General features: G+C 49.8%; 1 protein-coding gene across 21 annotated transcripts in view; it reads left to right on the forward strand.

The window, feature by feature from the left end:
• The window catches only part of CACNA1G (calcium voltage-gated channel subunit alpha1 G), a 154,771-nt gene that overhangs the window by 90,739 nt on the left and 37,873 nt on the right, over positions 1–26,159 (forward strand). For 9 of the 21 annotated variants that reach the window (XM_074608085.1, XM_074608089.1, XM_074608092.1 and 6 more), the window contains 10 exons: positions 982–1,050; positions 1,960–1,986; positions 3,854–3,947; positions 4,540–4,724; positions 4,875–5,318; positions 10,894–10,994; positions 12,151–12,274; positions 15,193–15,261; positions 16,123–16,307; positions 22,990–23,116. In XM_074608085.1, the coding sequence (XP_074464186.1) occupies positions 982–1,050; positions 1,960–1,986; positions 3,854–3,947; positions 4,540–4,724; positions 4,875–5,318; positions 10,894–10,994; positions 12,151–12,274; positions 15,193–15,261; positions 16,123–16,307; positions 22,990–23,116 (1,425 nt within the window). Of the gene's footprint in view, positions 1–981; positions 1,051–1,959; positions 1,987–3,853; positions 3,948–4,539; positions 5,319–10,893; positions 10,995–12,150; positions 12,275–15,192; positions 15,262–16,122; positions 16,308–22,989; positions 23,117–26,159 lie in introns of all 21 variants that reach the window. The other 12 variants (XM_074608088.1, XM_074608095.1, XM_074608090.1 and 9 more) reach the window with 5 other exon arrangements.

Here is a 26,159-nt window from a genome sequence, read left to right on the forward strand (position 1 = left end):
CATCCAGATCCCAAAGCCGATCAGTCTTTCTTAAACTCTTCATCCCAGCCTGGAGTGGGATGAGTTTTGCATCCCGTGTAGTAACTGGAGGAAAGATCAGTTGCCCTGTAGGGCAAGAAATGAAGATGGTGGGACAACCTGTGCCCTCCTGCAGCAGGGTGTAACCTCCCGCGGGATGGGATCAGGCACGGCCACGCTGCCAAAACGTGCCAAGGAGCGTTGGAAGAGCCACCCCTGAGGAAGGGGAAAGTCAGCGAGGTCCGAAAGGGCGTGTGCATGCCAAATGGGTAGGGAAAGACTGACTTCTGGTGCTGTGAAGAGGTGCTGGGGCCGCTGGTGTGGCAAAGCCCCCCAGGATGGGGCTGTGCCCCGCTGCTGCGTTTGGGCACCCCACTGGTTTCACTGGGCATCCCCACTGACGGGGGCGAGGAGGGACCAACTCGCGGCAGGTTCCGGTGGCTTTCCTTAAATTCGACTTTTCACCTGGCTGTAAGAGGGCTGATATTGTGTTAATCAAACACTCGTTAAAAGCTTCCATTGCTGCCTAATGAAGGCGTAATAAATAAAGATCCTATTATGCAGCTGCAAAAAAAAAAAAAAAAAAAAAAATCATATTTTCAATAATTAGCTGGTGTTTCATTAGCACAATTATCACTTAGGAGCTGAAGCAAGCTCCGTTTGAAACACTTAATTTAAAGGTAAGGCTGGTCCCTTCGAAGGGCATCGCTCCATCTGAGATCTTCCACCCCCTCCCTGTGCCGAGCGGAGTCGGTGCCACAGCCCGGCTCTCCACGGCGGCCGCACGCTGCCCTTCTCCCCTCCCCTCTCCTTCCCTGCCTTTTCTCCTGTGTTTGGTTTTGTTTTTTTCTTTTTTTTTTTTCGTTCCCCATTCAGTCCTGCTGTTGAAACTGTGAAAATTGAACCCCTCCTTCCCCTTCCTCCCCCCCCCCCCCACTTCCCTCCCCCCCGTTTCTCCTTCAGGAGATCTCCAAGCGAGAAGATGCGAGTGGGCAGTTAAGCTGTATTCAGCTGCCTGTCGACTCGTCGGGGGTACGTACACAGCACGTCCCACCGCCCGCCGTGGTTGTCTCTCTCGTGGTGCCTGGTCACACACTGTGGTGCTGTTCTCATTGTAGTAGCTGTCGTTCTTTTGGGGGTTTGTTTGGGTGTTTGGGGGTTTGTTTCTTTTTGTTTCTTTTTTTTTCCTTTCTTTTTTGTCGTCCTCATTGTCGAGTCAGCCTTGATTTTAAGTCCCTTCCTTCTCTGGGGCAGCCAGGTAAATTAAGGTGGGTGCTTCAGGGCGGCTGATGTGGCTCCAGCCCCCGGCTCTCGCCGACCCCTTTCTGGACGCCTGCCCCAGGGAGGGCTCCCCACGGGGCTGTCGCAGCTCCTCCGCAGCACGGTCACATCCCGGGACATCCCTAGGGATGCGAACAGTGATGGTGACTGCTGGGCACGCCTGCCAAGTGCTGCCTCCCTCACGCAAGCGGAGGAGGGTGCCCGGGAGCGAAGGGACCTGGAATCAAGCCTGTTTGTGGACACGTGTGGGGGGAGCCCCGTGCTCAGCAGGACGGTGGCAGCTGCGCTGTGGCGTGTCCCAGAAAGGCTGGCCGGGATGCTGGGATCTCCGGCGAGATGCTGCGTTGCAGCGCGGGTCAGGATGTGAAATGGTCCCGTTCAAGTCCGAGGAAGCCGCAGATCTCCGAAGCGCAGCACACTCCAAACCTTACTCTTCTGCCAACCTCATCTTTCTCTTTACCACTCCCTTCCCTTTCTGTCCTTTCTGAGAAGTCTGGCTTTTCCTTCAGCACAAAAGCCCTTTCCCATCATATCCCAGTGTGTCAGTCCCCTTCGGTACAGGCTGGTTTAGCCGTTGCACAGTCTGGTCCGTCTTGCCGTACCCTCGTTTCCCAAAAGGATTTTAACTCCCTGTTCTCTCATAACCCCTTTTCTATCCAGAAAGGCAAACTGGGAGTGCAAGAACAGGTAATGGGCAGCGGCCCCGGCTGCGAGATGCTTGCCTGCACCGCACTGAGTCTGGCACGTGGTGTTTCAGAGGGGCTGCTTTCTGCCCTCCAGCCGTGGGGTTTGGTGCTGGGGAGGGGGGTGGGAAGTCCCCGCGTAGCTCTGCTTTTCCATCTCGGCACACGTCTCGTCGTGCACCCTAAAACTTTCCTTTGGGCTGTTAGAGAGCACTCCAGGAATACAAATCACATAAAATTCTTACCGTTATTTATTCCTTTTTAATAACCCATTAGGGAGGATGAGTAATTCCTGGCAGGCCCACCATTGGGCTGAGCCCGGAGCCTCCGCGGGGAGCGTACCTGGAGCCAGCTGGAGCCCCTCTTCGTACACAGACACGGTTTTGACTCCAGGGAAGTTCAGGCTAGCCTGACTTTACTGCTCCCCCTTGCAAGGTGCATCCCTGACCTTCCCAGTCTGCATCCTACAGGATGAGCTTCCCTCAATAGCACAGAAGTCCTGGATCCTCAGGAGGGGATGTTTTGAGCCAACACTTCACATCACACGCTCTTTTGCCTTAAAAATGTGTCTGAGAGCGTCCAGTCTGCCTGGAAAAAAACGCTTAACTGTTTAGTGACCCCGTGGGGGGGACTATCAGGGCTCATCCCTCTGGGGTTTTGCTGAACAAAGAAGCGCAGGGCACTTTGTGTGGGGTGCCATCTCTTCCTCCCATCCCACGCAGGGGTCCCTCTGGGTTTTTACAACCAACAGGTACCCGAGCACCAAACTCCGCCGCGCTGGCCCGGGCTCCTGGGGACGCAGCTTAGCCTTGGTGGGGGTTTTCTGGGGCTCCTGGTCTCTCCCAGCTGAAGTGAGGATCTGCTTGGCTTCTTTCATCCCAGCATCCTCCCTCTCTCCCAACCTCTTCTCCCTCCCCATGTACATCGTGACGGGGCTTGGTGGCCTTTGCCAGAGCAGTGGTTTCAGCCGTGACTCCTCCTCTTTTGGATGGGCATCGTTCTGGCGAGCACCATTGCCCGTCGGGTGTATCCTGACTATACCACACCCTAAGCGCCTTTCTGCAGTGCCAATGGACAGAATCAGTGGGATGCGCAGGGATGTCCCTAAGCGGGTCCGTGCCGCAAGACCGAGCAAGAGCCTGGGCACCACGCTGCAGCAATGGTAAACCTCTTCTCTCTTCTCCTGAGGATGGGCCCATGTCAAAGTGGGCAGCTCTCGCTCAACCCCCGGCGTTCGAAATGATACAGCGGAATTTAAATCCCCCAAACGATACAGTGTAAATGCCCCAAACTTCTGTTGTGTGTCTCAGCTGGAAGGGGAACAGCCACCCAGGGCAGTCGCTATCAGGTTCTGCCACCCGGACCTTCTTCTGCGCTGGTGGGGCGTCCATCCACACGTGCCCCTTAGCGGCCCTGGAAAGTCCCTTGTGCCCCTTCTGAACCCTGGATTGCTTCATCGAAGCATCACTAGAAAGAACCACACACAGAGAGTTTTAAGCCATAGCGTATAAAGAGAGATGAGTAGGTCCAATTTTTGTCCCAAAATTGCTCATCAGATATCTGTCCTTCCCTAATATCTGCCCAGTATGCAATTCTACAAGGAAAAATTAAGCAATGGTTTGTTTTTTTCTGATCCCTTTCTGGGACCGCGTTTGGAGCCAGAAGCAGTCTGTCCTCCTGGTAGGAGGTTAATTAGTCTGTGGTATAAATATGTGCATGCGTCATTTTGTGAAAGGTGATGTTGCATCGTGGTACGAAATTCAGTGGATCCGTAGGTGTGGTGTTGGAGACGGGAATCCGTTTTCTCAGAGGGGGTGTCCGTGCTCCGCGGCCCGTCACCCTCCTTGCTGAAGCTCTCTGTTTTGCTCCAGGGTGATGCTTCCAAGTCCGATTCCGAGGGGGATCTCTTCCCCCGCAGCCTGGAAGAGGAGGGAGGACTCAAGAAAAACTTGTCAAATCCAGCCTGTGAGTAACAGCCCCGGGAGGACAGGCCCTTCCACAGAAACCCCGCTTTTCTGTGAAAACAATGTGTCCCGAAGGAAAAAGCCCTCCTAGAGAGAATGATGTAGTCCAAGCTGTGACACGCTTGACACTGCAGCAGTCTTGCGGCATGGGGTGGGATCCTGGGATGCAAACGGGGAGAGATGATGGTATTTGGGCCGTAATCTCCCTGCTGAGCCTGAGGTCTGGGCTTTTGGGGTGTCTCTGCATGGGCACAAGCGGAGGAGCCATGGGGAAGGAGGATGGCGGGAGCCCAGCGTGGGCAAGGAAGTTCTCAGGGTTGGATCTGGCAGGTGTTCATTGGAGGGTTGAGGGCAGCTGATGACAGTCTCCATCTGCCCTCCTCTCCCATTGGCACCCATTCCTGATTTACATCCCCCTGCTCCCCTGCCAGGCTGAAGGACAGGCTCTCGGCTCTCCAGAAGGGCTTGTTGGCCCCTATCCTCCTAATGGTTGGAGGAGAGCCGCCCTTGCCCAGCTGCTTTGCCTGCCCGGGAGCAGGTTGTAGATGTGCCCCTTGAAGTGTGACACCAAAAACACGCTGTGTGTCTTCCAGTGATGGCCCTGAGCGACCACCCGGAGCTGAAGAAGAGCCTGACCCCGCCGCTCATCATCCACACTGCTGCCACGCCGATGCCCATGCCCAAGAGCGCCATGTTCGGAGATGCAGCGCAGGGTTACGAGTCCCGCCGGGCCAGCGGCGTCTCCATGGACCCCACTGCTTACGAGCTCAAGTCCCCGGTACTCACGTCACCTCCTCCTGCGGATGCTCAGCGGGTGTCCGTTGGGTTTACGGGTCTGTCTGTCCATGCATCTGCCCCAGCTGGCACGGCAGCAGCCCGGCATGGGGCAGGTGGCACAGGGCTAATGCTCTCCCTGTCCTTCCCACAGCCAAGCGCCCGCAGCTCCCCGCACAGCCCCTGGAGCGCCGGCAGCAGTTGGAACAGCCGCCGCTCCAGCTGGAACAGCATCGGCCGGGCCCCCAGCCTCAAGCGTCGGGGGCAGAGCGGCGAGCGCAGATCCCTCCTCTCCGGAGAGGGGAAGGAGAGCTCGGAGGAAGGGGAGAGTTCGGATGAAGAGCACTCCAGCCGGGCCGGCAGCTTCAACGGCTCTTTGCCTCATCGCATGGAGTCGCTGGAAACAAAAGGCTCCTTCGACCTCCAGGATACCCTGCAGGTGCCTTCCCTGTACCGGACCAGCAGCATGCACAGCAGCCGGACCACCACCTCCGAGCACCAGGACTGCAACGGGAAGACATCTCCAGGTCTGCTTCTGCACCAGCTCCACCTGGATGACCCCCGACAGGACTGCGATGATGATGATGAAGGCAACATGGTAAGGAAACGCCAAGCACTCATCTGGGGCTTTTTTCCGTGTCAAAGCGATGCTTGTGCCTGTCCCTGGAGAGCAGAAGTGGGTGGGAAGCGATGGCCTGTTGCAGGGAGTAGTCTCACCACCAGACCAGACTGAGAGTCACCCAGAAGAGCACTGGAAGGTCCTTGGGCTGTGGATGCCACCAGAAGTGGGGTTGGCGTCATATTAAGTATTTTAGCGCAGTTCATGATGGAGGGATCAAGCCAAAACCTCCCAGGTTCCACTAAAAGGTGCAAAGAAAAGACTATCTCCTGAAAGTATAAGCTTTTCTGGTTTTCTGTTCTTTTTTTTTAAAAAAAAAAAAACCACGCAGCTTTCCCTGCTCTCCAACCATTTTTCAGCTTTTTGCCCCCGCGTACAGCAGCAGACAATTTCTGTTGACATCAACAGGCGAAGAAGGGGCAGGGTTTGGCCCCCCATTTCCATGGCAGCATGAGTCCCCTAGAGATGGTGGTAATTTCAAAGGCTTTGCATTAATTTCCATATGAAGAGGCATTAGTCCAATAAGCATCTCTCTTTCACAGGCCTGAAAAGTGCCATTTAGGAAACATTAGCTAAAAGGGCTGCGAGCACAGGGAAGGGACAAGGGTCCCTGGCTTTTTTTCCACGTGGATGTTTGTATCTTAAGGGAATAAAAGGAATCTGGTTGTTTTTCCAAGATTTTTTGCATGGCTGGCAGAAAGGGGCTTGAGCTGGTGGCAGGACACTGCGGAGACTGTCCCATCGGGATGTTCACAGGACAGTTTGGGGGTGGGGTTGGGGTGTTTTCTGCTCTTCCCAGGTTACCTCTTTGTTTCCCTTTACCTTGTTCTCAGGCTTAAAAATGTGATGGTCTGATGTGTCATCCCCACTCTTTCTGGTGGTGAAGTGGATGGGTTTTGGGTAGAGCCACGTGATGGTAACCAGGGTGGTACTGGGAACACGAAAGCTGCAGCTCGTGGACATGATTTTACTGTATTTCACTGAGTTTGTTGTATGAAAATGGAATTTGGAGCATGTGAAGGGATGCGAAAGGCAGCGGTGACTCCCGAGAAGGAACAGGAGGAGACAGAAAGTGCTGGCAGAATGGAGTCACTCAGCTGTGAATCGCCTTTAAAAAAAGCCATTATCCCATTACATCTCCAGCATGGATCCTCAGCCTGGGATTTTTACTGATTGTCTTAACCTGGTTTTTAACCTCCATAAAATAAATTGAATTTTTAAGAAAAGGAGCAGTAATTATTTTTGGAAAAAAGCGCTATTAAAAGTGATCAAGCGACCATGCTCTTTATTGCTAGCTAGGGATTTTTTTTTTATTTTTTTTTTTCACGCTCCAACATCTGCTGCTTTTTTTCCAGCTCACCTGGTCCAAGCATCTCGCAGGTCCCTTCCTTTCCCCCCACAAGGTCAGAAGCCAGCGGCTCCCCTTGCCCTGGACACCGTGTGACGGGACACGTCCCTCCTCTCCCATCCCACCCAGCCCCGCAGCCCCGGCCAGCGCTGACGATAGGCTGTTCAATAAGATGCACGGTTTTAATCTTTATTACGGCATCTGTTTTTTAGCATAAACCGAAGATCGCCTTCTGTGTGCCGAGGTCTGGCCACGTAGGGTTAGACCAAAGGTGCCTCAGTCCTCTCCCATGGAATGGTCAGAAGCAAAATCCTGGGGAAAGAAAAGGCAAAATAGGGTAAATGAATAAACCCATGGTAGAGCTGCAACTGGGACATCTGCAGCTGGCTGGTGCCTTTCCCCGTGCTCCGAAATGTGTCTTCGCTGCAAATCACTAAACCAGACGGATTGGAAAATATTGCTTAGATTAGCGAAATGAGCCCCCAGGTTGCGGAGCTTCCCTTTGTGATTCCCTCCTGACGTTCGGGGGGGGATGCTCTGCCCCTAAATTAGCCTTGACAAAGTCAGGGGGCAAAAAAAAAAGTAATGATTTTTTAAATGGAAAAAATAAAATTCAAAACTCCCCCGCCAACAAAAGAAGAAAAGAACTCGACTGTTACTCAGATCAAAGTAATCCTAAATATGCCCTTCTGCAACAAAGCTTCACATCTCTCCTTGCTGGCTGGTTTTGATTGCCTCTGCGCAGAAATAAAAGGAAGTGCAAAGGCTTCGTTTGGATCTCCCAGGCTCCCATTATATTAGTGCCGCTCCACTGCCTTCAATGAGTTTATTCTGGATTTACATCCCTCCGAGGGGCCGGAATCAGGCCCCTGATAGCTCTTCTCCCCAGAAGTATGAAATGAGGGGACTGAAAACTGTTCTTCATTGCACGACTGCAGACAAGGAGGAACTTCGCGGGGAGCGCGGTCTGCTGCCTGGTTGGGCTCACGTGGCTGGGACCGACATCGGGGATGTGCTGCGAGGTCTTTGTTGTTCGCATCTGCTGCATTTTTGGATGCTTTTCGACCCAAATTTGCTGAGCGCTCAGAGCAGAAAGTGAGGCAAATATTGAAATCTGCAACCAAATGCGTCCCCTCCTCCCAGGGGACAAAATCCTCCTTGCAATGGCAGCTCCTTTCCCTGTCGCCTGTTGCACTTTTTGTTCTGTGGCGTGCGGTCCAGCCGCCCCCCGAGCCCTCTCAGCCTGCCCCCGCTGCATATTTATATTAAATCATCAGGTCCCGAGCGCCTCTGTGCAGCTTCCAGCTTGCCTGGGGGTCCGCTGCCGCTCATAGAGCGTTTTTCAGCTTTCCCCCCCACCCCACCCCATCCTTATAATAAATCTTTTATAAATCTAAGCCTCTCCCTTACTCCGAGGAGCGCATCAGTCATCTTTTTAATGTCAACTGCCTTTCATCCTGCCCTCAGAACTACATTAATATCTGAAAGTCCTAAAAAAGCAGCTATTTCTCAGCAGCTCTCCTTGCTGTGGGATGGGAGTGAAGGCAGCCCCGCCATCGCACCGTGTCCTGGCCCCAGCCTGCATCCCGGCGGGGGGAGTTTTGGTGGTCGTACCCAGGGAGATTTTTGTGTAAATCGCCGGCGACTGAACTAAAGAGGAGTTTTCTTCTTCCCCCCCACCCCCGGCCCCGCATCTTTATTCATCCTGTCCAGGTGTGTTTTATGAACAAATAGATATGATTTAAACCACATAATTGATATATCGCTTTGAACATAATGCAGGCTTAAGCTGCAATCAGCCTGATTGTAAGCAGTTGATGCGTGTCTGGACCTCGCGGAGAAAGCATTTGATGGGACTTAGGCTGGAAATGCTCGGGTTTTTATTTCACAAATATCTTACATTTGGCTCAAATTAAGTGAACTGCGCTGTTCCACGGGGGGAGATCTGGAGCGAGTCCTTTGACTTGAGATTTCTGCGGATGTACTTGGCCCCGTAGAGAGCCGCCGGGCTGCAGCCCCGGCCGAGCCCTGGTGCTCGCCCTTACTCGAACACGCTGAATAGAGCGACATGACGGAAGATCACTTTTTGCCTTTGTTATCTGATTTAGCCCATGAACTGCAAGCTGCAACAATTAGCCAGACCCCAAAATATCTTTGGCATTAAAATTGGACAAAAGGAATATAAAGAAGCATTCTGTGCTGCTGACGCATTACCATTCACTACAAATCCCCATGATAAATACCAGAACTGCTTTGAATAATAGATACTTGTGGAAACCTTCCAGCTCGCAAAATGAACTGGACCAAGTCACAGCTATTACTCCATGTCCAGAGGCTGGGGTAACAATCGCTCTTCTCACCGCAACTTTGAGCAGACACCTGATTTTTTATCCATTTATTTACCTTTGTTAAATCTATGGATAATTAAACTAACTAGGCTGCTCGAAGGGATAACACAACCCCAAGGATGCATGCTCTATTAAATACAGTTTAGAGGGAAGGGAGCAGTTCTGATTCCTTGCCTGGGGTTGGAAAAGGGATGTGAAAACAGCCAAGACGTGGCCAAAACCTACTGGTGTGCCGTGGCGTGGTCTGTGCTTGCCTAGAAAGGGAAGGGGTAGAAAGATCGAGCTTTTTTTTTGTGGTTATTCAAACTTTTCTTGTTATTTTCACGAGGTGGTTTTAATTTTCTGAAGGGTTCAGGTTGTCACCAAGTGCTTTCATTAAAACGGACGCTACACTGGCTATTACCCATCGCTAATGAGACCCCTGGCTGAGTGCGTGTAGGAACAGAAAGGACTTCCTCCATTCCGCTCAATTACCCTAACAAATCCCATTTTTACAGCCTGCAGTACCTCCAATTGCTAACAGTTTGGCTCCGAATGAATTCCCCCCCGCCGGCCCTGCTGTTTTTAGGGTGAAATAAATAAAAGTGGCTCAGCCCCAGGGTCCTGTCGCTCCCGGGGTGTGAGCGGCAATTCCTGCGCTGTGCTTCGCACCCCTCTGCATCCTCACAGTTCTGAACATCTGCAGAAGAAAGCTTCAAAGAGCCCGGGCGGCCACGTGTGTGCCCATCCAAGCCCTGGCAGTAGCAGGGAAATTATTTCCTGCTAATGGAAGAGTGAGGATTTGTTTTTGTTGATCTGTAAACGCAAAGCTCCGCAGTGACGTTGCACGCACCCGTCTGTGGATTGATCTTCTGGTGCTTCGCTTTGGAAGGGCTGGGAAAGCCCCAGCGTGGTGGGCGAGAGGTTCGTCTGGCTCCTGCTGGTTGCCGCTGCTCAAGATGCTTGCGCTGCGATGCCAATTGGATTAAAGATCCTGACCTCCCCTCGGAGACCTACAGACGAGGAGGCGACAAGACTAATCCAGAGGCTGTTCCAGCCAGGACGAGGCTTCCCCTCAGGGTCCACTTTTTCATGTCTTTCGTTGGCCTGTCGGCCAAGGCTTTTACAATCTGCCCTTCTGGCCTTAAACGACCTTGCAGGGGGTCTAAAACATAAGTATGCCTGGCCGAGGATAAGCTGGGCTTTCAAGTAGGAATTAATTTGCGGGAGTCGGATGGCCTGTGTTCATGCAGAAGGTCAGGCTGGCCACGATGTTCCCTTCTGGCTTCATAATCTCCCGTCTAATCTGTTTGTGCTGAATGAGAGGCAGATGCTCGCCATTGTGTTCCTGGACCAAAACTCGGGTCCCCAAACGGTTTCTTCAGCTTTCCAGGGGTGCTTAGACATAGGGCTTGGCCCAGCAAGGAGCAGGCATCCCTCCCTCTACTCCATTTATAACCTCTGACATAAGCATTATATATTATTAAAAAAAAAACCAAACAAAAAAAAAACCCAACAAAAATACCCCCAAAATCTTAGAAGATTCAGGCAAGCATCTGAGGAGTATCTGGAGGGACTGAGGCTGATCAGAGCGGGTTATCAGTCATCTAGGACAAAGACTTTATTTACTGTGTTGGTCCTTTTGGCTAACTGCGTGCCAGATGCAAGACCAAGCCCTTGCCCAGTTGCCAGCGCTCTTTCCCCTGCCCAGTGGGGTCTTTTTCGGGGGCATCATTTTATTTCAGCTTTACTGAGCACTTGGAAATGTGTCTTCAGTGAAAAATTGCCCCGGGTCCTTTGCTTGGAATTTTTGGGGGTTTGCTGTTTTAACAGTTCTCTCTTTGTTTTCCTCCCGGTCTGCTCTACGTTTCCCTCCTAGAGCAAAAGAGACCGCATCAAGGCGTGGGTACGGGCACGTCTCCCTGCCTGCTGCAAAGAGAGAGACTCCTGGTCCATCTACATCTTCGCCCCTCACTCAAGGTAAGGTGGATGCCCTTGAGCAGTGGCAGCGTGCTGGGCATGGGCACGGGTGCCTGGGCATGGGTGCCCTCGTTGCGATGGCTCATTCTGCCCATGTATCCCGTATGGGTCTCTCTGTGTCAGAGCCAAAACTCCCAGGCCTTCCCCTGCTCCGGTACCACATCGGGGTCACAGAGAGCTGCTCCAAGGTGTGCACAGTCCTGGCATAGGAGTGTCCAGTACAGACCTGTAGCCCAGGGCATGGCTAGAGCTTTAATCAAGTTCGTCATTCGCTCTGTCACTGATGCCAGCGCTCTGCAAGTTTTTCACTTGATGGAGCGTTGGGGGGAAAGGTGCTGCATTAAGGAGATAAATCTGAATTTGCACCCAGTGTACGCTAATAAGACAGCAAAAGGACACTCCTTGACCTCCTAAACCCGCCTGGACTTCTCTGTCTACTCTCTCCCAACAACCCTCAGAAAACACCCTCTCCTTGCCCGCAGGCCCCCAGCTCTGCACTTCCCAAAGCCCAGCCGCGCCGGGGCCGTCTGGGCTCCGTGCTCTCCTCTGTGTCCCTCTGGACATGCACCCACGCTCACCGAGGGTATCCTGTGTTTGAGCTGGTGGGCCCTGGACAGCATTTGAGTTCATTCATACAAAGATTAGAGAGATTTTCAGAAACAGACTTTGGGAAATGTAATACGGTATTATAAATCCTGGGTCAGTGTACAGCCATCTGTCACAGTAAATAGCTTCTGTCCCTTTGTTCTGTGTGCGCTCAACCCTTACGGGCTTGCTGGGAGTATTCCTTCCTTTATTTAAGCTAAACCTGAGCACTACAGACCAGGTAGGGGGTCGGATCCGAACCTGGCTGTGTGTCCAAGTTGTGAAAGCAGCTCCACTTCAAGTGACCCAGAGTCCCCTGTGAACATTACCAGGGCTTGAAGTTCTGGAACCCAATTCTGTAGCTCCGATCCTTTTCTATTCATGCCCCGATCTGCCTGCAGCATGCGGCTCTGCCAGGGAGGGGATTGGGAGATTGTAGCTCATCTGCTTTGCAAACGGAGCGCTCGATTCCCCTGCCATGCGTCGAGCTGCAGCGTTTCTCCCCAACCAGTCGAGCATTAATAGCTAGTCTGTGTCTCCTCTTTTTTTTTTTTTTCTTCTTTCTCGGCAGATTTCGCCTGATGTGCAATAGAATCATCACACACAAGATGTTTGATCATATCGTCTTGGTGATCATTTTCCTGAACTGCATTACCATTGCCATGGAACGACCCAAAATCGAGCCTCACAGTGCTGTGAGTTTCCAAGGTTAACTCTTTCCCGTGCTCCTGCTGGAGCCAACACCCGTGGCGTGGACCCCACTGCTGTGCACTTGGTCTCACTTTCTTTCTCTTTTGTAAACGGGAAGCTGGCAACACCCCCTGCGTATCCTTTGAATTAGGTGCAGCAACTCTCCTGGTCCCTACCCAGCCTCCTTTCAAACTACAGGAGCAGAGCTCATGGCCTGCAATATATCGAATATCCCATTTCTGCAAGTACAATCAAGGTTTTAACACATGACATAAGCATGACATCTGTCTCGGTTTCCTTCGCTGATAAACCTTCAAACACTTTTCCTCTCTCGACACAATGTTCGTTTCTTCCATCTGTTCTCCACGGGCACGTATGTGTGGTGCGAAGGGAATGGGGGAAACTGTTCATTTCATACTCTGCTCTCCCCTTTGTGTATCAGCTTTGTTGTGACACAAGAAAAACTGAATTGATACATGCACTGTGATGCCATTTCCCCAAAGCATTTTGTTTTGAAAGACTGCGTAAGGATTTCTCAAACCAGACCCTCACAGCACTAACGTCCATCAATCGGAGGGGCAGAATCGCCCTATTGCTCTTTTATTTTAGCATAGATTGTGGCTGAGAGATTCGCTGCGCTCTTGCTGATGTAGTGCAAAAGACTGCTCATATCGCAATCATATAGAATCCTGTTTTGTTGATGTAGGCGTGTCAGGCTGTTCATTTTTGTGGATCTTCAATGTAAGACCTTAAAACTGGAGTCTTGGCTGCTCTGTGCCTATTTTAAGCTTTCCCTAGTAGTCCTCCTTACCAAAATAGTTTGCCCAGTGGTCCCTCCCCTAAATCCATTTTTTTTCTTTTGGCTATCATGCAGTCATGGCGCACCAACTCGCAGCTGCAAGAAGAGAGCAGGACTCCCTGCCAGCCGATCTAGCGGGAGGGAATCATCCTGCTGTTCCCCAAATGGGGCACCCTGAGAACGTCCCTTGAAATCCCAAATGCTTCTTTGGAGCCCCTTGCTGCGTCCTCTGAGAATCGCCATTCACCAAGGCTGGGTCCAAAGGAAACTGTGCTTACACAGAGCTGAAGGGAATGGGGTGATGTGCGTGAGTCAGAGGAGCCCACAGCAAAGAGCTGTAGCACGAAAAACCAGTACTTCATGTATGAGAGGAGAAGGATGTCCCTGGGCATCGGAAGAGTGCAGAGAGGAAAGGGGCCAGGGATTCATCAGCATCAGGTTATAACCAAGGGAACGAAAATGGGCCATCCAAGGTTGGAGCTGAGCCAGACCACGCTCTGGGAGCAGCAGGGAGGAGAAGGGGGATGCTGAGCGGTGGGCAGGGAGCAGGGGAGCCAGGAGGAGTGCACAGGCCCTGCCTGCGCTGATGAAGCTCTCATCTGGAAACCGAGAGAGTTAGTTTAGCTTGAGTTGTTTAAAATAATTGTACTTTGCTTCCCCAAGCTGTGGATTTTTTAGCTGCTTCAAGCGAGTTCTCTTTCCCTGTCCCAGTTTCAGCTGGCTCATTGGAAGCGGGGATGCTGTTGCTAGCCAACACACGCTCCCCATCGCAGAGTGCACGACATGGGCTGGGGAGATTATCCTGCAAAATAGCCACACACTTGCCAGAGAGGAATGTAATATCCTCAGTCTCTCCTCCATGCTATTGCTGTTTTATCTCCAGCTCCACAAGCAGGTCCCTGCTCGCTCTCTCCTGCCTACTGCCTACCCCTCCACAGCAGTCTTTTGTGTGGCAGTCAGCTAACGGCCGGAGATGTTTCCTATCACAGCTCAGGCAATCACAGTGCAGGTCTAGGACCTAATTAATTATGGACCCAGTATGGAAACAAGCTACTCTGTGGTTCCTGAGTCACTTTCAGTAAATCATGATCTGGCAAGCGAGAGAGTTGCCAAGGTGTTTTGTCTTGTTTAAATTGCATCTCATTTTGAGCAAGAGATCTGCATCTCTTACGGGACTGCTCTGTAGGGAGAGGCAGAAATAAATCCAGAATTGTTATTAGCAGAAGTGGGGCTGGTTCAATTGTATGCGCACATGCATACATGCATACGCATCATCTTTCCTCCAGCCTCCCCCTTCTGCCGTCCGTTTCTCGGTACAGGCAATCAGAGATTGTTCGGGGATTAGGGAAAAGTGTAATTTATTTAATGATCATCATTAAAAAGAAAGGTTTCTGCTAACTACAGATAGGGAACCGGTCCATGGTCTCATCTGTAATCACTAGCTGCTATTGCAGAGCGGTGGCAGTGAGGACTGCATGGTCTGGTGGATAGCGCAGGGGACTGGGAGATGAGACTGTTGGGCTTCACGCCCAGGACTAGCCTGTGGCTTTGGGCAAGTGAATCAACCTTTCAGGGGCAGGTCTCAGCTGGCATAAACCCCCAGAGCTTCACTGGCTTCGGTGGAGCTGTGACAACTCATGCCAGCTGCGCTTCGGTGTCCCGTGGGTCCCGCTTGCCTTGCAGCACAGCCACTCTAATATTGACTTAATTTCTAGGAGAATTGGGAGCTCAGTGATATTTGCAGTGTGCAGTGATGTCTGCAGGTGAGGGGCAGGTAGAGATTTGTCAGGCACCTTCTGAAGAGGGGAGATCTCCCTGTTTCTGCTTGGGGGCGGGGGGGGCAAATGGGGGGGATTTGGGGGCAAATGGGGTGATTTTAGGGGGCAGGTGCTGGCTCTGCCCCTGTCCATGGTGCTGACACAGACCCGGGCACTGGCAGTGCTGAGCGTGCAGAGGGTTATTGTCTAAATATTTGGATTTTCCTCTCTTTGTGAGCAAACGGTCCGAGACTTGTTTCAGCACAGAAGCTGGAGAACAGTTAGCAACCACCCAAATATGCACAGGGAGATGTACAGCTGCGGAGAGCAGGCTATAAAACCTTGTCTCTCTTTTTCTTTTTTATAGGAACGGATTTTCCTAACGCTCTCCAACTACATCTTTACAGTTATCTTCCTGACTGAGATGACAGTTAAGGTAAATGAAGCTGGAGGATAAGCGTGCCTATATTATATTAGTGAAATTTTATTATAGTGGACTCACAAAACCCTACTAGCAATGAGCGAGGTGTATATTTTCCTCTTCTGAATCATATTCAAATACCCATCACATGCCTTATTCTGAGCACGTTTTACATCAGAACAATTTCACTGAAGTTGCTCTTGATTTACACCATTATGTGAGCAATGGGATGCTTCAATTCAGCAATCCTTCCCTATTCAGCAAAGCTCTTGAGCACATGCTTAACTTCAACCATGCATGTAAGTCCCATTGTCTTCAACAACCAATTGTCCTCAACAACCTAAGCAGCTATGTGCTTTCCTGAGCGGGCAGAGACTTAAGCACGTTGAAACATTTTGCTGGATTTGAGGCAGGAGGCTCAGAAACTCATTGCTGTAAATCTCTCTTGTGTAATTCATAATCACCTCACAGAACAATTGCTCTTTCTTTGGAAAGTTTCTCTAGTTTCTTTATTTGCAAAGCTTGTAAATGATTGCTTTGGGTCAGCCACTCTGAACCTTTACTCCAGCAGCCTGTAGGAATAAAATACTATCAAACTTTTTATGCCAGAGCTAAGCATGTTAGGAACAGTTTTGTGCAGCTAGGTTTAGCTGCATTGAAAATATATAAGGGACAATTTGAGATGTTTCCGCAGAGGTATTTTTACAATTCTTGCAACATAACACTTGCTAATTTGTCTAATTAGTCTTCTATACTGGGAAGCAAATGGACTCGCAGACTCGTATCTGTAAATAATGCATTCTCAGCAGGTTGCTAACTGGAAGAAACATATTGGATGCGATAGTCATAATTTGTTGCAACTTGGTGTCCGGGCAGGTGGTGGCACTAGGCTTGTGTTTTGGGGAGAAAGCCTACTTGAAAAGCAGCTGGAATGTGCTGGATGGGGTGCTGGTTCTCATCTCCGTCATCGACATCTTGGTCTCCATGGTGTCAGACAGTGGCACGAAAATCCTGGGGATGCTACGGGTTTTGAGACTGCTGAGGACGCTGCGACCCTTAAGGTAAGCAGAGGATGCGGAATACCTAAGAGTGTGGGGTGTGTGCACCGAAGGGGGAGCTGAGCCTCTCCTGCAAGCAGCAGCATTCGTGCAAGGGAAGGGACAGGCGAGAGAAGGGCACGGCGCCTGTCGCCAGCGTTGTGCCCAGCCTCCTGCTGCTGCGCAGACAATGAGCGTCCGCAGGTCCTGCAGAGCTGCAAGGAGCTCCGGGCGCTCGCTGTGTTTTGGGACCAGCCCCAAGTGCAGTAGTAAACTGATCAATGCCTCTTTTGCTCATTAAAACACACATCCCCTGCTATTTGTGTTCTCATTTGCTCTCTGTAAAGTGCAGCTTAACAGCTTCTTCTCCCCCTTTCCTTCAGGCAGTCAATGGCTTTTGTAACAAAGAAGGAAATTAGTAGCAGGTGGCAGATCATTTTTAAGGCAGCAGAGACTAAACTGTTGCTTAACCTAGAATGCAAAGAAGCTTATTTCCCATCCACCCCGCCCAGTTCCCCATTAATTTTACAGAGACATTTATTTTGAAAGTTGCCCAGACAAGATGAAAGCAATTGTCCCGCTAACTTGGTCCCCCGTCTCTGACAGCAGACGGTATCCCATGCTCCAGGGGCGGGCACCCCTCTGACCAGAACCTGCCCAAGGACCAGCCTCTTCCAAGCAGGCGTCTGTTTTGCCCTGTACCCCAAGGCATGAAGGTTTCTCTCCACGCTAAATGCAGTCCCTCTTTAATGCCATTGTTGCTGCTCTTGTTACGCAGCAGCTAATAAACCTTCCTGCTCAAAGCATCTTTGTGTGCTTGTCATATCTTACTGCTGCTTCCTTCATAAAAGGTTTGCTTTGAGTCAGGATTTTCTCTTTTAGGACAGAAAAATAGGACCCTACTTCTGACAGAAAATGTTGTTTTACTAGCCCTGTGTGAATAATAAGTCTAAATAACACTGGCCATGCCTATGCGTATATCTTTCAAATATTCTCAACAGCTATGAAAGATATTCTGTTAAATTGGGCTATGTGTATGTTGTGCCTGGTGAGTTTTAGGACGTGAGCTGCTCTAATGATTTTTATCTGGACAGAAAGTGCCATTGGTGTGGTTCAGCTCCCTGACCATATGACTAGGCTGTCTTCCTGTGTGACTCCAATTCAGGCTTTTTTCTCTTCATGTGTCCCCCAGCATCTCCATGTCAACTGCAGTTTCTGGGAGCAGAAAACACCAGATTACTGGTTCAGTAGACCTGCTCTGCTGTTCTGTTTTGGGTGATTTTTGACCCATGTTAAGAAAACCTACAAAATAATCTGGATAGCTCTGGGTAAAAGGAGGATTGATTTCCCATCTCTGAACTGTGGAAGGCAACTTTCTCTCTTGAGGTGGTGTGGTTAAATCAGACCTAGAGGGAAGAGGCTTGGATTGTGTTGAGCCCTGCAAGAGTCACCTGTCTGACCTACTAAAAGCCTTGTATGCTTTCTACATCTATAGGTCTGTCTGGCCAAGACCTGGGTCTTTGTTTGCTAGAGCTTTTCTCTGCAGTCACCTATGTGCATGAGTAGTCTGCAGTTACGGGGAATAACCCTGAGTAACTGCAGGCTGGAGGAAGACCAGCCATCTGGAGCATGTGCAGGATTTAGGCTCTTCCATTGCTATTCCATTCCTGTTCCATTCCTGTTGGCATTTGATATGTTTTCTCAAGAGATTGTGTGAACGTTTTCAGCCAAGATACTGCTTTCTACTACAAAGGAAATGTAAAAAGACAGCAACAAGCCCGTTCCCTAAATATGTTCACAATCAGTTCTATTCCCCTGTAATTAGATTTGTAGGAAATGAAAAAGCAGCCATCGAAGTGGGGGCTTTTCAGTAAGTCATAATCTCCGCATGTGGGAGCCCATCTGCCTCTGCGCTGCACATCTGGGCTGCCCTGAGCACGCCTCTGCCCGCAGCTGCCCGCTCTGCCTTTGCCGCGGGCTGCGCCGTGCGGCTCGGGGATCTGCCCGGGATCTCCAACTGGTTCAACATGGGATGACAGCTGGGACAGGTGGCCTGAGGTCTTTGCGCACTGTGGCTCCAGTCCCCGTGTCTGGGTGAAGCCCCCAGTGGAGACCAAGCCAGTTTTTCCTTTCCAGGAAAGCAGAGGGCAGAGACCAAAGCAAACACTTCATCCCCACCACAGACGAGCTAAGCCGGCTCTGTCTGTCCTCCCTTTCCGTAGGCACTTGGGGACACGGCTGCGGAGAGGACACCGACGGTGAGAAGCCAAGTCACAGCTGTGTGTGTCACTCTCAACTCGAGGGCAGGGACAGCCCTCGTCATCTCTGCGTTGGCTTTTCCTGGTCTGAAGGGGCTCTTCTTGCAGAAGTCCTCCCTCGTTCTCTCTCTTGTTTTCTCCTGTGGGAAGGGGCCCGTTGCTCTCCATAGCACACAAAGCCACGCGTGCTTGTGCCTTTTGCACAGGCATTAAAGAAAACTGGCCTGTGTGCCAATCACGGGCTTTTGATTGCATGATTGATTATCAGCCTCCAAATTGAATCCATGAGGATTCGAGCCCAGCTTTATGACCAGAATTCCAAAAATATATTCACAAAGGAGTGACATTTAAAGATGTTTCCATGACCCTCTGATGTTTCAGCCAGTAGAGGGATTGCTTATACAATAACATTCCTTCCTAATGCGTTCAACCTGCTGTTGTTGGGATCAAGTGTTGTAGCTTAAGATACAAGAGAAATCAAAATTGAAAATGTATTCAGAATTAACGTGGATGGACTTCAGCGCTGTTTTACTCTCTACAGAGCCTGGGCTTTGACTTCCAAAGCAGATGGATAAATTTTTCACTTTTCATACCATTGCAGTATGAAATAGTCATTTCTCAGACTCTCTTCTATCATGTTATCACCTCTGCTAATTTTTTTTTAAATCTCTGGAGGAAGGTCTTCATTAACGTTGATCCGCTGCTTCATCTAAGTGCTACTTCTTCTTCTGAGAGCTCTGATCAGACTTGCAGGCCTAATGTCAGTAAATGTGATCCATCTGGGATGTGTGAAGCTGGCAGTGTGTTTGGAGTGTCTCACGCCAGAGGTCTTACAGCACTGGGAATGCTGAGACCAGAAGAACCAGGAGGAACTCAAAGGATCAACATTTCTTCACACTGGGGGAAAAAAAAAAAAAAAAAAGAAGTCTCATTTCAGTTTCCTCATTTGTATTATGCCTAATGCAGACTGGAATTGTCCCAAGGGTGACCTCGACTGGTCTATGGCTCTGGCACTTCCAGAGGGCTCCAAATCAGCTGCATCCTTCAGCAATAAACTGTAGGAGTCGTGGGTCAGATAATACGAGTTCACAAGCCTGATACCAGCAGGACCTTGGGCAATATTGATGAGGTGCGGGGATGCTGTATCCTGACATATTGGAGCTGACACTAATAATGTGGAAACGCTGAGGATTTCATTGGCGCTTCTCAGGGAGTTATCGGAATCTCAGGAGAGCGGCAGCAGTCTTTGCACAGACTTGCCTCGACGCTGGATCAGGCCCTTAGTTTGAAGCAGCTCCAAGGTCTGAAGGTTTTCATTAGTAAGAACTATTATTTTTCAAAATCTTTTCAAAGTCTTCTCTCCCTGTAGGGCTGGAAACAGCACTGGCATGGAGCTAAACTGGTGGCAGCTTTTACCCTCATGCATTCTCATTTGAGGAATTCCCTGGTTGATCAAAACTCTGAAAGCAGCCAAATGCTGCAGTTTTTCAGCCCTTTTTTTCTCAACACACATGACTTTGTGAAGTCAGACGAGTAACCTCCTATTTTCTCTCTCTGCTGGATACCAAATAGTATCTCACAAGGGAAATCACTTTATTATTTCTAGAATAGGCTTTCTTAATAACTGTTGGAGAAAATTATCAACTTTAGACTCTGGAGACTAAATTTCTTCCTTGTTCCCCAAAATTTAAGGATGCTCTAGTAATTTAAACCACAGGCCTTCAATTTAGAAGACCTGACTTCAATTCCGTCCTGTGTGACAGTGGGCAGAATACCTAAGTCGATCCTTAAAGCACCAAAGTACCTAATTCCCATCAAAATCTTTGGAAATGAGGTTCCTGCATACCTCTAAGAACATGGCCTGCGGTCCTCCCATGCCTCGGTTTCCCATCTCTAGTTTGTCATTTGTAGGATTTCAGCCAGGACTGTGTGAGGGCAATAGGTGAGGGGTGGTGAGGTCTTCAGGCCATCTGAGGATGCAGAAGAGCGATTCAGCCTCAGACTGTCAAGCCTAATGCTTGCTTTGTGCACTCAGAGGGAGTGGGAAGAGCCCTTGCCCTGCGGCCACTGCCCATTAGGCTGGACTAGCCGGCTCATTGAGCTGGGCACGCTAACCTGCCTCCTCTGCTGGCTGGCCTCGCCTCCGCTCTCGGCATCGGTGCAGGTACAACGTGATGGCAGCAGCGCGGCCGCCCCAGTGCCGACCTCAGCCTGGGCTGATTCACGTGGGCGGTTTTGGCAGCCCGCACCGACTCGTCTCCATGCTGCCCTGGCTGCATGGGGTCCACACCATCCCCTGGGGCATCTCAGCCTTGAGCAGCCTTCTGCTCCCTGAGCCGTCTCACCCCGCAGCTCATTCCCTAAAATAGCCCAGATTTGAGCATCGGGAAAGCCGAGGTGTCTGAAATAGGGAGCCACAGCGGGTACCTGGAAGAGACACCCAGTGTGAGGAATAGCAGCATCTGCCTTTTGTGTTTTACTGGTAAAGGAGTGGATAAATATACCGCCATCTGTTTCTTTTTCTAAATGATAATTGATGAGTTACCCTTGACATTTCGAGTAAATATTTAACCAGAAAAAAAGGGAAATAATTTTTTGCTTTTCAGGATACTGTTTAAAGCCAACAATTTCTGAAAGACCTGGTGCCAGTGCACTGAGCTTTGCAGGTTGCTGAACCTGGTGGCGCTGGGGCAGGGGAGGGTCCCGGCTAAGGCCATGCATGTTGGGCATGTGGATGTGTCCATGGGGAACTCAGCTGGAGCACCATGCCTGGGAGGGGGAGAGAGGAGGAGAACCTGGATCCTCTCCAGGCAACAAAACTCCAGCTGTGCTTCGGGTGGTGCAGCCAGACTTGGGGCAAAATGGGAGAGGTGGTGAGAGGACTCCCATGGCAAAAGCGAGAGCCAAACAGAAACAAGAAGGTGGGGAAGTTTGTGGCACTTTGGAGTGCCAAGTGTTCAAAGGAGTCACCAGCCGGTACCCAGAAGCACACAGGTGCTTCCCTCCCTCCGACTTACACAGCAGACAGCTATTTCTGCCTTGGGAAAGCACAGTTTCTATGGCATCAGTACAAATTGATTTACAGCACTAGTGAAATGCTGAATTCCAGTTGGCATCAAGAGGAGGGAGGCACGCAACCTCTTCAGATGCCTTTCTCAGTCCCCCAGCTCTCCACCTTCAGGTCTGTGAGCCTGAATACCTTGTTCATCTTGCCCAGCATGGTGAAATGGCTTCTCTACATCACACAGGCCTTGTCCTTTCATTGTAGCATTGTCCTTGAGAGTACAGTACTCTCTTCTTTTTTCTTTAACCTGCTTCAGTCATGATGTCCACGTTATTCTTCTCCAACCTTCCCATATGATCTAGTCCTCTGTTATGAATTTCTCTGTGGTACCAGACAGAGAGGAACTGCAGAAATAAGGTTGGATGCCCGTGGTCCTGCTGGTGAAGTTTCACCACTGGTTCAGTAGCTGAGGTTGTACCGTGGGTATAGAGCAGAGACTGTGATGGTACTGAGGGGTAGCTCAGGTCTCCGTACACAACAGCGCTATAAGGACATGTACAGAGTTATATTTTTTTTTACAATGAGGGTGGTGGAACACTGGAACAAGTTGCCCAGAGAGGTGAGAGATGCCCCGTCCCTGGAAAGATTCCAGGTCAGGTTGGACAGGGCTCTGCGCAACCTGATCCAGTTGAAGATGTCCCTGGTCATTGAAGGGGATTGGACTAGATGACCTTTAAAGGTCCCTTCCAACCCAACACATTCTGTGATCCTATAATCACTACAGATGTGCAGGCAGCTGTGTAAGAGTCTCACAGCTCACAGGCTGAGACAGGGAATTTAAGAGCCTTGCCTAAATCTGCACAGGAATGGACACTGGGAGGCCCTCTCTTTGCTGTCCTGGACAGGCTACAGGCATAAATGTGTGTGTTTGTGGATGGCCCAAACCAAGAGGCTGATCCCAGGGAAGGTATGATCAAGACTGGAAACCTAGAGAGCTCTTTGGACCGAATGACAGGAAAAGGGAAATGCCAAAGCTTGAATATATTATAGTGAATGGTAACTAGAAGATGCTGATCAGCAAACGGATCAAGAATAGGTAGTGGGTTAGATTAAAACCATCATTCGAAGTTTGAAAAATATGGGACTAGCCTGTACATCTTCCTTTCCTTGGTCCTTCTCCAGGGACTTTTCTGGCCTGGCTCCTCATATTTCATCTCCTCCTCTTTTACTCAAAGCTGTATGTGCAGGCAGAGACCCCTTTCCCTCAAACACCTCCATAAGCTCACAGGTCAGTCTTCCACAACTGCTTCTTCCATCATGATTTTTGAGTTATTTGTCATTCTAAAAAATTCCCTAATGCTGCTTTCTCCATGTCTTCTGTCTTGATAGGAGGCAGAAATGGGCGAGAATGGGACTAACAGAGCTTTTGTGCTTGCCCCCACAGAGTCATTAGTCGAGCCCAAGGACTGAAGCTGGTGGTGGAGACTCTCATGTCATCCCTGAAGCCCATTGGGAACATCGTGGTCATCTGCTGTGCCTTTTTCATAATCTTTGGGATCCTGGGAGTTCAGGTGAGTCCCCCGTAAGCCTTGGCACCTTACCCAAAACCATTAACGAGCCCCATATCTGGGTATCTGTTCCAATGGGCACGCTATAAGCCTTTCTGAAACTGAACCAATGGGCTGTTTGGCCTTCCTGAGGAACGCTTCTTGCTCCTAGTGAGGAGGAATGAGATTTCCCATTATTGGTTTGCCAATAAAACCTCATTACCAATTACAACCTAACAACAGTGGCCCAGCTACACCCATCCCTAGCCATAGCTGAAGGAGCAATCATTAGAGACAGTTAGTGGGGTGGGTTTTGCCGCTATCTGGTTCCACTGAGGTCCTCTGCCCAGCTCTAGGAATGTGTGTTGGTTTTGAATCCATAACTTCGCCATAGTTAACAGCCTGGGATGACTCAGACTCAAGGGCTTATGTGGCTCTTGGTCTGCAGCCCAGCGTGGCCTTTCCAGTGTTCTCAAGATACATTTATTCCTGACTTCCAAGTCTTGGCTATGTGTCATTTAACGTGTTGAACTTTCTCGAAGCTCCCCTGTTGCATGCAGTGATACAAAAGCCAACACGATGACCCCCTCAAAGGCACACAATGGACTTTCTTCATCCTTTCCCCACCACAAGGACTTGTCCTCTGCCTGCAGCGGGACATGAATCAAGATATTTCTCCACTTTCTTCCCCTGGCCACCCCACAGAAGGGTCAGGCCTGAGGCACGACACGCACCACCAGAAAAATTCTGCTTAGGGAAACAGTGAAATCCCACTCCTGTTCCGTCCGGGAGATAACATGGGGACATCTCCCCTCCACCTTTCTTCTAGGTATAAACCAACAGGGAAATAGAAACTCTCAAAGCTGAAATTGTTGGTTTGTAAACTCCAGAGAGACTTTGACCTGGAGATTCATTCAGATTGTGACAGTTTGTATAACTGAAAGCTTGCAGAAATAGAGATTTCTGAGTCTGCTTCCTGCCAGCTCTGCTGGCAATATCCTCAGTCCCGGGAGTGCAGGAACCCAGGGGGAAACGTGGCAGAGTTTCCAATGCAATTGGTTTCTCATTACCTGAGAAGAAGAGATTGTTTCGTATAAATATTCTGACATAACACTTCTTTCTTTCTGAAGTTTATCTGATCTGTCACAGCCAGCGTTGGAAAGCAGCTCTGTTTGGCTTTGTTTTGGAAAGGTGTCTTGTATAATATTTTATACTAATATACCGTATAAATAATAAAAACAGCATTGAAAATAAACAGAGAGGAAAATCATGCCATCCATAACCATCTCAGCAGCTAGATTGGCTTAGCATTGCAGTACAACGACATCCATCCATTATACTAAACAGATTCCTAAAGCTAAGCATACCCCGTAAAACAGTATAAAACTCAGACATGGGAAAACTTATGCCAAGCGACAAAACTTGCAGTATGCCCTTTGAATTTCCTCCCTGCTAATTGCGATTGCTTTCCCTAGTGACTTGCAGTCTTGTGTTAAATTGTCATGAGTATCGATGTGCTTAAGTGGTAGATACAAGTGAGACTGATCCTGTATTCAAGATGCAAAATTCTCAGTTAATATTTATGTCTAATTAGGTGCGAGATGAGGACCGTAACAGTTTTATATAAAAAGATGATCTCTCAAAGTTACAGTTGGTTTTCCCACGTAAATATAAACTGACGATCAAACTAGAGGTTTTAATGCTACTAAAACCCAGACGTCCAGGTTTCTAATGGTGTTTCCTTTTAGCAAGGCTGGGTTTATTGTAGAGCTTGTCCACGCGTGAATAGTCATTAATGAGACGGAAGAAATAAATTTATAAAGCGAGTGCAGTAGGCATCACTGGGTCTTTCACTTTTGGAAGTGCTAAAATCTGAAGCACTCACAGGGATCAGCATTTTTGCAAATTGGGCTTTGTATTTCCAAACGCCGTTAGTAGCTGTGTTACTGCTCCCATCTGAGTGGTACAGTCCAGCTCCTGCAGAAGTTATATTTATAGACAATACATTAAAACCAGTTGTTTACCTTCCTGGTTAATTAAAACTTTTCTCTGTGAAGGCTATATCTCCCTAGTCTGCCTTACCAACGGATACTGTTTCTCCATGGAAAGATCAGGGAATACTTCTCTTCTTGCATCCAGAAGTTTTATGACTGCCTTGAGTGGTGGTTAATTTTGCATGCCTAGAAAACATCCTTCTGCTGTTGATTTCTGAAGGAAACCCATGGAGCAATGCGTGGGTTTATCTTGTTCGCTATTATTTCTACTGATATTTGTCTAGAACAACAGATCAAAACCTGTCAGCGTCTTTTCTCTGTATACTCAGGTGGTGTTTTAAGGAGCCTGGAGAGCAGGTTGCCATTTTCCCCCAAAACAGTAACGTCAATAGCTCCTGTCAGCAAATAAAACCAGATTTGTTGGATGTCTCCCAGGCTCTGATACCATCCATCCTGCTAGCATCAATCACCCTGTCTGAAGCAGTAATCATCCCCTGCCACTCTCTGTTCTGTGCACGGGAAGCGCCGGGTCTAGAATTAAGCGCGTAGAGGCTCCTGTTCCTCGTGCAGGTGTAAATCAGGAGCTGACTCCCCAGGAGCCGCGTCTCTCCTGGCTTACACCAAAGGAAATAAGCTCGGGATCGGGTACCCAGCGCCGGTTGTAAGGAATGATTTCAGAGCACGGGCTGCGGAGCCCAGGGGCGGCTGGAGAGCAGCATTCGGGGTGGGAGACGGGAGCTGGACTGACAGCAGTCTTGTTCCAGCGAGAGCCCAACGTCACTCGCAGCAGCTCGGCTCCTCTTTGACGTGTCCCCTCGTGACCTGTAAGAGCAGAGCTTAATCCATCGCTGTGCCTCCTCAGTGTCACCTTTTCTCTGCTGACAGAGGGCCCCCGTTACATTTAATTTGTCAGTGACTCTTGAAACCGGCACGGTTAGCTGGGCCGGAGTCGCCGGAGTCATTCCACGTGTGGTAAGGAGCCATTAGCTGGTCTGGGCTATTAGCCAGGGCTACGCTTGAGCCGGCGACCCAGAAGCAAAGGCCTTTAGGCCAGTCTCAGATCACTGAACCAG

The sequence above is a fragment of the Larus michahellis genome, chromosome 14, assembly GCF_964199755.1.
Source record: "Larus michahellis chromosome 14, bLarMic1.1, whole genome shotgun sequence".
Taxonomy (NCBI): Eukaryota; Metazoa; Chordata; class Aves; order Charadriiformes; family Laridae; genus Larus; species Larus michahellis.